Source organism: Thamnophis elegans, chromosome 5, assembly GCF_009769535.1.
Source record: "Thamnophis elegans isolate rThaEle1 chromosome 5, rThaEle1.pri, whole genome shotgun sequence".
NCBI classification, from domain to species: domain Eukaryota; kingdom Metazoa; phylum Chordata; class Lepidosauria; order Squamata; family Colubridae; genus Thamnophis; species Thamnophis elegans.
In genome coordinates, this window is record NC_045545.1 from 10,080,034 (window position 1) to 10,095,033 (window position 15,000).

The 15,000-nt window shown below is 41.6% G+C and overlaps 1 protein-coding gene across 1 annotated transcript in view; it reads right to left on the bottom strand.

Annotated features, from left to right (window-relative positions):
* The window catches only part of DPYD (dihydropyrimidine dehydrogenase), a 628,457-nt gene that overhangs the window by 292,953 nt on the left and 320,504 nt on the right, over positions 1-15,000 (bottom strand). Inside the window, 1 exon segment of the mRNA XM_032217710.1 lies at positions 10,429-10,662. Coding sequence (XP_032073601.1) covers positions 10,429-10,662 — 234 coding nt within the window.

The following is a 15,000-nucleotide window of genomic DNA, read 5'->3' on the forward strand; positions in this document are numbered from 1 at the left end:
AAAGAGAAGGAAGAGAAAGAAGAAGAAGAGAAAGAAAGAAAGAAGAAGAAGAAGAAGAAGAAGAAGAAGAAGAAAGCAAGTGCTTATTACAAGGAATCTATTCAAGGAATTATTTAGAAATGAGTCGGGTACTTACGATTACTTAGCATTCGCGTGAACAGGAACTAGTGTTTAGAGTCTCTAGAGGCCAGAGCAAAAAAGCTACAGTGAGAGCAGGCTAGCTCATCACCTGCTCATTAGAGAGGCATGGATTGCTCACCATTGTTCTTAATGTCAACATAACTTCCAGGACTCAATATAACTGGATTTCCCCCCACCTTATTCCTATCATATCATTGTGATTTACTACATAAGTTTTCTTTTAATACTTCCACTAAAGGAAAGGCTTTTCCTGAAAGGAAACACAGTTCTGGCTGTAAGACGAACCTTCTGTTTTGTAATGTAATTGCAATTTTAATAAATTTATATGCCGCCCAATCCCATAGGACTCCGGGCGGCTTACAAAACAAGATTAAAAGATAAAAAGTTAAAAAATAGAGAAAAAGACAACAGGTTAAAACAACATACCATACACTCAATCTTGGTGGGGCTGGACCTCATCATGAAGTCAACAGACCCAGGCCTGCCGGAATAGCCAGTCTTAGTAGCTTTTCGGAAGGCTGAGAGAGTGTTTTGAGATATATATATATATCTCATATATATATGCAAAAAGAGAAATGATAGCTGGATGTTTTTCCTGTTATATTGTTCTGCCACATTCTCCCACCGGGAACAAAAACTTAAACCTACTCTCAGCAATATTCAACTGATGGAACTACACTACATTTATTCTTCCTCCAAAAAAACACATGTATTTGTCCTGATAAAGCAGACGTAAAGTGAGATTTGGATATTAAGTGTGAAACCTACTGGGTCAGGCTGGACAGCCTCTTAGAGCCCTTACTTCTATATTAAAGCCAGAGTTGCAGCTTGCAAAAGAACAGGAACCAGTGCCTAACCACAAGATGTCCCAATGTCAAAATCTTATCAAAGTCCAATGTTCAATTAAAGATTGATTGATTGATTATATTTATATGCCGCCCTTTCCCCCGAAGGGGCTCAGGGTGGCTCACAACTCAAATCAGGGAGAGCGGGTACAGACAAAAAATAAACGAAACATAACAATGCATAATTTAAAACACACACAACAGTCATACCATTCGAGACGGGGCAACAGCTCTTTAGCCCCAGGCCTGTCGGAACAGCCAGGTTTAAGGGCTTTGCGAAGGCCTGGAGGGTGGTGAGGGTTCGAATCTCCATGGGAGCTCGTTCAGAGGTGTCGGAGCAGCCACAGAGAAGGCTCTCCTCGGGTAGTCGCCAGTCGGCATTGGCCGGCGGATGGAATTCGGAGGAGGCCTAATCTGTGGGATCTAATCAGGTCTATTGGAGGTAATTGGCAGCAGGCGGTCTCTCAAGTACCCAGGTCCAATACCATGAAGGGCTTTACTAAGTGACGACTAGCGCCTTGAAGCGTATCCGTAGACCAATAGGCAGCCAGTGCAGCTCGCAGAGGATAGGTGTTACGTGGGTGAACCGAGGTGCACCCACGATTGCTCGCGCGCTGCAGTCTGGACAAGCTGAAGTCTCCGAATGCTCTTCAAGGGCTTCCCCATGTAGAGCACGTTGCAGTAGTCCAGTCTAGAGGTCACAAGGGCACGAGTGACTGTTGTGAGGGCCTCCCGGTTCAGGTAGGGACGCAACTGGTGCACCAGGCGAACCTGGGCAAATGCCCCCCTGGTCACAGCCGACAAGTGGTGTTTAAAAGTCAGCTGTGGGTCCAGGAGGACTCCCAAATTGTGGAGCCTGTCTGAGGGGCGTAAAGTTCGTTAATGACACGTACTCCATAAACAAAAGAAGTAGTAAGACCCCATCTCCTTATAAGGCTTTCTCCTCAAGGTAACCACTAAGAAATGAGTTAAGTGTTTCTGTGTTACTCTGCCTTTGAGAATGTATAAGAATGTGTGCTTCGATAATGAAGGTTGTTCAGAACTTGCAATGCTAAGCCATGGGCTTGCTTTCTGAACCTGGCTGCCAAATAAACTTTTCCTGTATCCTGAGAAGTCTAAAGCCTGTCATTTTCTGCAACACTGAAAAGATTCATCCCTTTATTTGATTCTTACATTATCAGCTATAGGACTATAATACTTATCTGGGGTTGACCTTTGTTGCTTTATGATAGCTTAATTAGCAGAATAACATATTGTTTCTCTACTCAAATGAGGTTGCAATTATTACTATTTTTATTTATTATATTTATTAGTTTTGTATGCCGCCCACTCTCGGAAGACTCAGGGCGGCTTACAAAAAGGGAGGGGGGATATAAAAATAAAACAACAGTTTAAAATTGCAACAACATTCACAACCTAGAATGGGGCTAGACAATTCAACAGCCCCAGGCCTGCCAGAACAGCCAGGTCTTCGTCGCTTTACGGAAGGCCGGAAGGGTAGTAAGGGTCCGGATCTCAGCGGGGAGATCGTTCCAGGGCCGGGGAGCAGCTACAGAGAAGGCCCTCCCCGGTGGGTCGCCAGCCGACATTGACTGGCCGATGGAATCCGGAGGAGGCCTAATCTGTGCGATCTAATCGGTCTGTGGGAGGTAATTGGCAGGAGGCGGTCTCTCAGGTAGCCAGGTCCAATGCCATGTAGGGCTTTAAAAGTAACGACTAGCACTTTGAAGCGTGTTCGGAGACCAATGGGAAGCCACTGCAGCTCGCGGAGGATAGGTGCACCCACAATCGCTCGCGCGGCTGCATTCTGGACTAACTGAAATCTTCCAACACTCTTCAAGGGCAGCCCCATGTAGAGCATGTTACAGTAATAACGCAATCATTAGGGTCCTTCTCATCTAACTAAAATCCAGGTTATTTATATTGGCTGCCTTATTTAGGGATGCTGTGGCCCCTTACAAAAGACTAAATACTTCTGTATCCCAAATACAATGCAGAAGATAGATTTTTCTCTATTTGGTTCTTTATCATAAGTAAAGTGGAAGTAAAATGCATTATTCTGCCTCAGGTCTGGTACAAACTTAAGATTTATCAATGGTTTCTTAGCAGGAGCATATGTGGTATCAACTCCTAGAAAAACCTGGCAAATAATGATAAGCCAAAATGCCGAGCATAGATTATTCACAAGGGAGAAAAACCCATTCTTCTACCGCTATTTGGAACAGGAAAAATAATTACAGAATGATCACATTGTGCTTCAAAGCAACTGTCTAACATAATTCTCACCAATGTGATGCAGTTTTTTTTAAAAAACTGTCATTTTAAGTAAGTCTTTTCAGTTCCATCATCCTTTAAAAGTAACATCAGTGATAATTATCCACATTCTGTCATTTCTAATGGGAGTTTATCATAAAAGATATTACATGTAATACATGTTTTCTGTATCATCGGCTTCCTATTTCAAAGGAAGAAAAGCAAAGAAACATATAACATTTAGAATAACTTTAGTTTGGATTGAAAGTCTAAAAATACCTCATTAAATCTATTACGTTTTTTTCTTTTCTTCTTTTCTTCTTTTTCCCTGAATTCTGGGTAGACTATTCTGGGTGGCTATTGGCTGAAGCTGATCATTTGGTGGCTGGATGCCATTTCTGATGCCTACATGGAGTTTGCAGATGTTTTCCCCTTGTGCCCTACGAGAGAAACATCTGCCGCTATCTTGGATTGAACTCTCAACCTTCCGAAAGGGAGTTGAGCATCTTCATCATTAGGTCACTTGCTGCTCAATTAAATTAAATTAATCAATTACACATCTTACATAAATATATAACAATTATATGATGTTTGTTTTTTTAAAAAAAACAGGAACATCCGAATCATAAAAGCAATAATTATTCATATGTTTCCGTATGATCCTGGTATTCTCTGCCCTCCCAGGGAGAAAAAAAAAGCTTCTACTGGATTCAACCTGGCTAATTTTTGAAGCACTGATTTTGTGTGTAATTATATATTACATCCACAATTTTTTGAGTGTGCCCACAAGGCTTTAAGTCAGTTTTAGAGGGCACCCTAAAATTAATGTATGTAATTCTGAACAAAACAGGTAGACCAGTAGCTCAACAGAGGAGAGTTCTATGTGTTACCACACAATCCAGGTCCTGTTTCAGAGTTATTTTCTTACCTAAATAGAGAAACAGAGTAATCAAGAGCAGGGAAATCTGGGGCAACTTCCAACTTCAAGGGAACAAGGGATTATGAGAGTGGCTGGGAAACCGTCATGGAATATTCAAAATGTTCCATCAGAATCATGGCAGCGTGGCACGACAAAACCGCGCTGGTCAAAATCGCGGCAATAAAATCACGGCGCTAAAGCTGCGACGTCATCACCATGCGTCATCACCGCCGCGACAACAGCGTGGCAACAGAAGGGCGCTTTAAAACGGCGCCGCGGCAGAAAGCGACTTCATTTAAGGTAAGCGTTATGATTAGGTTTAGGGGTTTGTTTTAGGGTTTGTTTTAGGGTTGTTTAGGGTTAGGTTTAGGGTTAGGTTTAGGGTTAGGTTTAGCGTTAGGTTAGCGTTAGGGTTAGGTTTAGGTTTAGGTTAGGTTTAGGGTTAGGGTTAGGTTTAGGGTTAGGTTTAGGGTTAGGTTTAGGGTAGTGAGTGCTTGGGAATGCACAATTTTGCCCTCCGCGATTATGTCATTGTGGTAGGGTCGCGTTTTTCCCTAGCGCTTAGAACGGCGTGATTTAGTCTTCGCGCTTATGTCTCCGCACAGAAGGGCTTCGGGATTTGTGGTGGAACCTCATGGCAGACCTGAAGGAGCATTAGGCTAGCAGCACTGAAGCAGCCAAAACACACCCCCAATTTCAATCCCTTGGGAGTCTTGGACGCATTCTGGAAGTTAGCCTCTTTGAGGTACCTTGGTTCACAGGTTGCTCTTTGATGCACCATTTCAACCAGTTAACGGTTATGGGAGCAATAGTTTTAATAGTATATAGTTATAAATATCTATTACTAATGCAATGAATGGCATTTTAGTAGCAAAAAATAGCCCTCGTGGCAGCCAGTAGAAAATTGAAATGGAGAGCAAAGAAGAAAATGAATGTTTACAATTCAGAAATTGTACTGCATATTGACCAAAGTCAGAAGCTATTTGTATTGTGAATATTATTTCATTTGTTTAATCTTTTTAAAGCTAATTTACATTATGCATTTTTAAAGCTACTGATGAATATATATTTATCATTTACATTTGTGATTGTTTAGACCACCATGAAAAGAAACCCAGTATAGAAACTGGAAAATTAGATCATGTAATTCAATTAAGGCAGGCAACTATTCTCAGAATCACTAGTTCAAGAGGGAAGTATTCTTTGGAATATTCCAGATCCATGGTGATTTCATCATGATCGATGGCACACATGCTAGAGGAGCCCTCTCTGTGGGCATGTGCACCATTTCCCCAGCCCAGCATTACTCTCTCACGTTTCTCACAGTCGTTTTTAGAGAAACAAAAGTTTGTGGGACTAAAAAAAAAATCACTCAATCAATTCCAAATTCTTGTGAAAGAAAAAGATCTTGTGAGGTTGGAATTGAGTAAACCTTTTCACTTGCACGCTTCACAATAAGGGAGATGGGGACCCCTCCTCCTGAAGCCTATTACGATGCAGAACCAAAATGCGAGGGAAAGAGAAAGGGAAAAGAGAGGAGGAGGGAAAGACAGAGAGAGAAACAGAGAGGGGGAAAGAGAGATAGAGGGAAGGAAAGAGATAAAGAGAGGGGGAAAGAGAGAGAGAGGGAGGGAAGAGAGAGAGGTGGAGGGAAAGATAGAGAGAGGGAGGAAAAATAAGTAGGAAGGAGATAGAGAGAGGGGGAGGGAAAGAGGGCGAGAGAAACAGAGATGGAAGGAAAGAGAGAGGGGAGAAGGAAAGAAAAACAGAAAAAGAGAACAGAAAGAGAGAGAGAGGAAGGAAAGAGAGGGAGGGAAAGAGAGAGAGAGACGGAGGGAAATAGAAATGATATTACAAAAGTTTTTTTTTTCTTTTTTCTTTTGCTAAACATATTTCAAAAGCAGAAAAAAATGAAGGGGCATAAAAGTGCATTTATCATGTTTTTCTTAGTACAATTAGTGAACTCTGCCTTGTTTATCTATTTTAGGTAATAAACCTCAGAATTCAGTTTAAATTGCCATGTTGGCACTTTGCAGTAAATAAATGGGTTTTGGGTTCCAGTTTGGGCCCTCAGTCGAAAAGGTTCTCCATCACTATTCTAGATCAATGTGCTGGGGTGTTCTACCTCCACAATATCTGTGGTCATTATCTACCCTAGAAGAATTGCAATATATCTCCTTTAAGTTATGTTATCCTGTATAAACCTGATATTTCAACTTTGCTTTCTCCTACCTTGGTATTAACATTAGAAATGCTATCTCTGAATGCTTTAACCATGAAAACAGTTTTTCTGGTGGGCTGTGCATAGAGGCTGTTGTGGCCCAGCAGGAGCCGTTGGAGCTGCCACCAGACTCCAACAGCGAGGGGCCCTATGAGTTGGCTCTGGAGGATGTGGAGGACCCTGGACAGGGTTCCGACTCCTAGCAGAGCGCAGAGAGGCTGGTTGGCCACCAGCAGGCGCCTGAGCCTTGGACCAGGGGAGGAGACAAGGGACAGTGAGCCGGATGCCAGTAGTGCGTTGTTCCTGGATACACGGCATCAAAGAGCTCATAGGCGTCAGGAACAATTGCGCAGTTACAGGAGGTAATTGCACTCAGCTGGTGGTCATTAGGCTCCTCTCCAGACTATAAAAAGACTCCTTGTGCACACACCCCTCTTTGCAGAAGTCAACACAGGATTGAATATCGGAGGACATTACTGTGAGCTTGGCAGGCTGGATTGCTGCCAAGCCTTATCTGTGTATTGCTGCCCAAGCTTGTCTGTGCCGGTTTGCTGCCAAGGACCTGTCTGTCTGTTAATTAAATGCCATAACTTATCTTTGGCTCGGAGTGTGTGTGGTGTGGGACAAGGGGGTGTCAGAACAGAGGCCCTCCATAAAGTCATAATATATCTCAGACCCCGATGTCTACACTTCCCCTTCCAACACCCTAAAATGGCTTCTTGCTTGCTAGGTTCCAGTAAAAAAAAAATGTATTGATTATGGTAAACCACAAGATCAATTTGATCTTCTGCAACATCTCAACGTTCTTTTTTTAATGAAAGCTGAGATTTAATCATACTGCTGGATTCAGCATTAGTTGCTGTGTTTCACCCCAAGGCTACAATAAAAGAGGATAAACAGAGGAAGGCTACTAAACTGATTGATATTGCATTACTGCTGGATGAGAGCAGAGATACTAACAAAGTTAATATGGTGGATTTTCTAAGGAGTAGTCAAAATTTTCAAATCTGCTTTTATAAGACCTAATTAAACTTCAGCGGTCAAGACTTCTATTAAGGCTCCGATGCTTGTATCTTTTATTTTCAGGCATCAGCCCCAAATAAATAAATCTTCCTTGAAACAAAAATGTTGGGGCATATGGAAGCAAAAGGTAGAAAGAGAAGAAAGGAAAGGGGAAAAGAGCCATATTACATCACTCTAAAGATCCATCATTTTCAGCATTAGAACTGTGCATTCATTTCTTGATAAAAGAAAAATAAATCAAATGAAAAATCCATTGATTTAATGTTTATTTATTCTGAAAGAGCACAGGAAAAATGATTACAGATGAGTATACTATGTAGGCAGTGGTGGGTTTCAAAAATTGTTCGAACCTACGCTGTGGGTGTGGCCTCCTTTGTGGGAGTGGCTTGCCGCCCATGTGACGGATATGAAGATGCCGACGACACTTGTCAGAACCACGTTAAATTACCTCACACACAGCACTGGCATGCATAAGAATAGGATGTAAACTTGTTTTATAAAAGGCATCTTTGGTTTGCGTTAAAACAACTTCAACAACACAATGTTCTGATTGCACCACAAACGCAGTAGTCATCCTTACCTTTCACAGAGGCACTGAGTTTATAAATATGAACATGATGGTGTAGAATAATCATATCCAAGGACCAATGGTGGGTTTCAAAAATGTTGGAACCTCTTCTGTAGGTGTGGCCTGCTTTCCGGGTCCACTGGTGGAACCTCTTCTAACCGGTTCGGTAGATTTGACGAACCGGTTCTACCGAATAGGTGCAAACTGGTAGGAACCCACCTCTGTATGCAGGTCTCCTAAGGTATTTCCACTTGTATGTGGGATTCAGGTTTACTGTCCTCTTTGCTGACAGAGAGCATGTTGCCGTTGTATATTTCATTGAATAAGGTAAAAATCAAAGGACACAGAGAGTCCTTGTCTGGATTCAGCTTCCAGATCTAGAACCTCTCTGCCAGGGGCTTTTTTGAACAAATGCCATACCACTGTGGTATTCAGAAATACAGGCAACCTACATATGGCCCTCCAGATGTGCTTGGAATGCAATTCCCATCATTTCTTATCTTGGTCTTGGTTTTCATCTAAGATTATTTATCTTCAAGACACTCTTTAGATAAGGAACTCACTGAACAATTTTGAGACTGTTATATCTTGTGGCAAGAGTAAAATTAAAATAGTGATAGCTAACCTTTTCGGCACTGAATGGCACAGCTGGAGTGTGTGCGCATTCGTGTGCCAGAGCACCGGAACTCAGAAGAGAGCAGCTGGCCGGTGCACATGAGTGTGGCGGCGACTGCTTTCTGGGATCCAGGCTGTGCATGTGCGGCGGTCAGCTGGTCTTTCACATGAAGCTGGCCGCCGTGCATGTGTGTGCCAGAACCCAGAAGAGCACCTGGTTTCTGTGCACATGTGGGCCAGACCAGCTGTCCAGTGCACATGCGCATGATGGAACCCCAAAGGGCAGCTGGAGAGGGCTCTGCATGTCACCTCTGGCACACGTGCATTAGATCTGTCACAGTGGTGGGATTCAAATAATTTAACAACTGGTTCTCTGCCCTAATGACCATCTGGGTAGGTGGGGCTCGGAGGTCATGTGACTGGATGGGCGTGCCAACTCAAGGTCACTCAGGTCAATGGGCGCTTGCCTTAGTTGTTACAATGGTAATAAGGGTGAACCAGAGAGGCAGTTTCTGTAAGCAGGGCAATAAAAATTAAGCTAGAAACAACACCAATGTTTCCTTCCTGCCTTCCTTACAGGATTAGCCCTGTAAAGTGGAAAAAACAAAAGGAGATTTCTTCCAACAACCGGTTCTCTGAACTACTTAGAAAGTTACCAACCGGTTCTCCTGAATAGGTGCGAACTGGCTGAATCCCACCACTGGTCTGTCATCATGGAATGAAAGGATAAATTATTTAATCTCAAGTTCCCAGAGAAAAGATAAAATTTAAATGTAATAAAATAGTGAGAATAAAAAAAGCTCTATAAAATATCCACACCTCGGTTTGAAGCAAAGTTGATGGAGATAAGAGGGATTTCTTGTCCTTCCGTGTAAGGTTATTGAAGGGAGTAACACAGCAAGTACATCCATGAATAAAGTAACAAAAATATTGGCTAAAAGGTAACAGTCTTTCACACATATATTTTAGCTATTTGAAATGTGTCATTTCAGATGTTCCAACATTTGGCTTTAATAAATGAAATACACATCAGGGGACAATCCTTCTAATTAAATGTCTTTTAAGCAAGGAGGAAAAAGGGGGTACAGAGGTAATTCTAAACTCATGACTACAGTTATAAGTCTTGCGGTTGTAAACTGAGCCATCACAGAACCAGATCCAATTTTTTGACATTTTGGGGGTGGTCATTACTGTGGTTGTTAAGCAGTGGTGGGATTCAAATAATTTAACAACCGGTTCTCTGCCCTAATGACCATCTGGGTAGGTGGGGCTCAGTTGTCATGTGACGGTGGGTGTGGCCAAGTAAGGTAACTCAGGTCGATGGGACGCTTCGCCTTAGCTGTTACAATGTAATAAGGGTTAACCGGAGAGGCAGTTTCTGTAAGCAGGGCAATAAAGATTAGGCTAGAAACAACACCAGAATGTTTCCTTCCTGCCTTCCTTACAGGATTAGCCCTGTAAAGTGGGGGGGGGGAACAAAAGGAGATTTCTTCCAACAACCGGTTCTCCGAATTGCTTAGAAAGTTACCAACGGTTCTCCCAAATAGGTACGAACTGGCTGAATCCCACACTGTTGTTAAGTGAATCCATTTTCCTTTATGGAGATTTTTTTTAATGGATATAAACCCGGAAACCAGCAAAAAGCATAGTAAATTGTGGTCATATGGGATGCTACTCCTGGCCATAAAGGTGAGCTGGTTGCCTAGTGCCCAAAATGTTACTGCGGGAGGATGGAGCAGTCGTAACTTTGAATGGTCATTAAGCAACCCATCGTTAAATTGAGGACTACCTGTAAGCTTAACTTCCCCTCTGGAATGTTCAGTGTTTGACTGTGGCCGATTCATAAACATTGTGACTGAGAAATACCTTTAGGATCATTTAAGGTTGAACCGAAGGCACTAATCACTATATCTGCTCTCAGACGGACAGTTTGCTCCTTGTCTTCTTTCCAATTTCCATCCTCATCTTGCTCAGTCCGGAGAAATTCCATAGCAACAATTTTTCCTCCTTTTATGACAACCTTCTGAGGGGAAAGAAAAGGTAGGAATTCACACTTTTCTTCCTTTGCAAGCTCCATCTGGAAAACAAAAATAATGCATAATTTTATATAAAAAAAGTATTTAATACATAATTGTAACTCTTATAATTTCCCTTGCAACTTTTTCTATAAATTCTGACATTGATTTAATAATGTTATATTTTGATTAAATGAAAACTGGCTCAAATAATATGTGCCAACAAGAGTGGTGGTGGTGTTTTTTTTTTTTTTAGTTATCAACATCTGTTAAAAGACTTCTGTATTTTAAACCACAAGCGAAAATCAGTTTGGTTTTATGAAAAATGATGGTGTCACTTTTCATTACTAAAAATGATGAATTAAAACAAAACTATCCAATCAATGCTAGAAAAATCAAGTATGTGTAAAAAAAAATTCATTATGAGCTACTGACTGAGGTGTCCAAATCTCAAAATCTACGAAAGATTTCAATGAAAAAAATGGTAAGGTCTTTAATGGTAAAAAAAATGGACAGAAGTATTTTGGTCTTTCATTCTCTCTTTGTATTTGAAATATAACTTATACTTTTTCCACTTTTTATTCTTTCAAAATATTTTGAATTAATATATTCATATTTTGAATGAATATGGTTGCATTCCCGATGACAGTGATGGTGAACCTTTTGGCACCGAATGCCGAAAAGGGAGCACTTCTCTCCGTGACCCATCAAAACTGCGTTCCACAAAAGCGCGGTCGACGAAATCGCGTATGTGATGTCATCACAACGCGACAAAAAGATCGAAAAATTGAAATAAAAATTAAATTACAGCAAGCCGATTCACATAAAGGTAAGCGTTAGGTTAAGGGTTAGAGTTAGGGTTAGGGTTAGGTTAAGGGTTAGGGTTAGGTTTAGAGCATTAGCGTTACGTTTAGCGTTAGGTTAAGGGTTAGTGTTAGGTTTTTCGTTAGGTTAAGGGTTAGGTTTAGGGTTAGGTTTAGGGTTAGGTTTAGGGTTAGGTTAAGGGTTAGGTTTAGGGTTAGGTTTAGGGTTAGGTTTAGGGTTAGGTTTGGGGGGTTAGGGTAAGGTTTTCGCTTTATTTTTACATTTTTCGATCTTTTTCGTCGCGCTGTGATGACGTCACATACGCGCTTTCGTCGACCACAATTTTGTCGTCCGCGGTTTTGTGGTGGAACCCTTCTCTCATGTGTGCATGCGCTCATCTGGGCCGCAACCAGGAAGAGGAGCTGCCCAGGGGGCTTGCGCATGCTTGAAAATGAACTTCCAGTTTCCAGCACACACGTGCCCCAGGCAGCAAGTCTTCTAGTTATTGCTGTGCATGAGCCTGCGCTGATCACATGGTCATGCCAGAAAATGGAACACCAGCTCTTCCAGTTTCCAGCACTGCTGCATGCACACCACCTGATCATTGCTTGCAAATGCGCCCCCAGAAACCTGGAAGAGGAACGGGCAACGGCGTGCGTGCCAGGCGACATGGCTCCATGTGCCACTTTGGCCATGCGTGCCATAGTTTCATCATCACGGCCCTATAACAAATGAGCGGCATGTTGGCTTAGTGGTAAAGACGCTTGCCTCTGACTCAAAAAGTTCAGTGCTCAATCCTAGGCAGCAGCAGAAGTTTCTCTCTTAGGGTGGACAAAGAAAAAAAAAATTTGCTGTGAATTCCAAGTAGGCCAGGGGTGTCAAACTGGTGGCCGATGGGCCAGATGCGTCAGACACAGGCGATGCCCACCCCAGCTCTGTGAAGGGGAAAAACATCACGATATGTCCAGTAATGGCAACATGACGTCGCGAGTTGCATCCGAGGGCGGAGGTGGGTGCAGTGGTTAAATGCAGCATTGCAGGCTACTTCAGCTGACTGCAGTTCTGCAGTTTGGCTGTTCAAATCTCACCGGCTCAGGGTTGACTCAGCCTTCCATCCTTCCGAGGTGGTAATAAATGAGTGAACGGATTGTTGTGGGGGCAATATGCTGACTCTGTAAACCGCTAGAGAAGGCTGAAAGCCCTATGAAGCGGTATATAAGTCTAACTGCTATTGCTATCCATGAAGTAGGCATTAGGAAGGGCATCCAACCAGTAAGCATCAGCTACATCCAGTTACCCTGATTCTATCCCAAATTAAGGATTACAAGGTTGTAAAAAGGGAATGGTGCTATCCTGCAGATTACGGATTTATGCTTTTTTAATAGTGTATGTTTTGAATGATTTTTGTGATTCTACTTTTTTCTGAGTGTTTTTTGTATTTGTAAGCTGCTCAAACTCTTGGTAGTGAGAAAGTGGGCTATATAAATCCAACTATACATAAACAAGACGGATCAAACCAGGGCTTTTTCTTTCCTTAGGCCGAACCGCTTACCAGGAAATCCTTTTTACCTAACTTAGGTAAAACACTTGGAGTCAATTTCAATGTCCCTGTTGTGATTGGGTTATGGGTTTGTATATCATTATCCAAAGAAAATCACTTTTATCCAATTCTGGGTAATTTGAGAAACACAGGAGTTCAGAATTGGTTTCATCATGTGATGTATGAAGGAAGACAATCTTCATGTCTGCTTAAGGCGTAATGTTATTTTTGGTGAGCTGGACTGTAAACATTTGAAAAGGGACGAACTAAAGGCTGTTAGCATTTTCCTACCCGTTACTTCCAGCAACTGCCTGGCCAGCTCTCTGCTCTCCATATTAATGACGAAGAAAAGGGAATAGGAAGGATGGTGATCCCTGCCAAGCTACACAGATAAGGTAAACAAACAAAGTCAGTCTCTCCCCCTCTCCCACCCCCTTGCTCCATCTCTCTAAGCAACCAATTATTTTTTCTTCCATAATGTTTTCTCATCTGGCGTGCTGTGAAAGGCCTGGCAAGCAGGAAAGCATTTTGTTGCAACATACAAGTTGCTAATTATTTCAGTGTTAACACAGCATAGAAAAGTTTTCAGGGGGAAAAAAAAAACGGGCATGTAACAAAAAAAAAGAGAGAGATGATGATGACAAATGGGTATGGAGCTTAAAAATCTATCATAGATGGAAAAAAATATTGTGGCTCAGTGTGTATCTTTTCAGTTATGATGTGGAAATTATAACTGTGCTAACAGAAAGGGTGATATACAATCACAATAGCAATTAGGATACTCATAGTAAAAAGGTGTCATGCTCTATGGTTTTGTCCATGACATGAACAAAAGTTGTGTTCAGTCATATCCATATTCGGAATTATTTGATTTTGCTGACTGAACTGTTTGTAGAGGGTATTTATTATAATATGTATTTGTATTTGTATTTTATTATTTGTATGGCGCCCTTCTCCGGGAGGATCAGGGCGGCGAACAATTCAAGGGGGAAAAAAAGGGGGAACATAAAGACAAAATACAAATAATAAAGTAGACAAACAGGTCGCACAGCCATACATGTGCATAAACACACACACACACAGACAGAGAGAGAGAGAGAGAGAGAGAGAGAGAGGGATGGAGGGAAGGAGGGAGAGGAAGGGAGTGGAACTAAAGTGAGTTAATATTTTAGGGGGAAAGTTTGTCATTTCCAAACAATATTTATTCTCCTGTGATAGGAAAGTTATACAGCCGAAGACCAGTGGGATGTAATTAGAGTGGTACTGAATTAATTAATGTATTTATTATACTTGCTCCAAATAATCTTTCCCTAAATTTTAATACTATGACAAACACTTCAAAATATGAACTGTGTATCTTGAAATCTTGTTTCTTTCTTTAAGTTACCTCTCTCTCCCTTGTGTATCTATTACTGAAGGGAGTGGGCTATTTCCCCATATATTTTCTAGCTGGGGCATATTCAGTGTCTCATTAATGTAAATTATGCAGTACTTCATGTATGTAGCATATAAATTACAGCAAAGACACTCAATCACATTGCAATAATTAAAACTGAAACTAAAAAGCTTTCATGATAAGACAAACGATTATAAACTGCCAATCAGCAACTCAGTATATATAGATGTTTACAGGAACTGCATGTTTAATTCCAAATTAGTTATAGTTTGAAATATTTGCATTTTACTCCTAAATATTTTAATCTCTAAAGGTATCTGTTATCTCACACACAGATCTACAATTTCTGGTTGATCTTCAATACACGTTATTGGGTAATGCATCAGTGACTTTGAATTATTCTTCAGCCCTATCTATCTGCCCAAATTCGGGTGAAATCAAAGAAGAGAAGGCCTTAGGTTTAGGTTTAGGTTTTATTGGGATTTATATGCCGCCCTTTTCCCTGAGGGGACTCAGGGCGGCTTACAACCACAGGGGAGGGGAAGTGCAAGGTCAAAACAAACACTTGTGAACAAAGAAAATAATAAAACACAACTTTCATTCAGCAATCAAAACACTCGGGCGGATCTACACTACTTTGAACTCCTGGAGGGAAGGTAG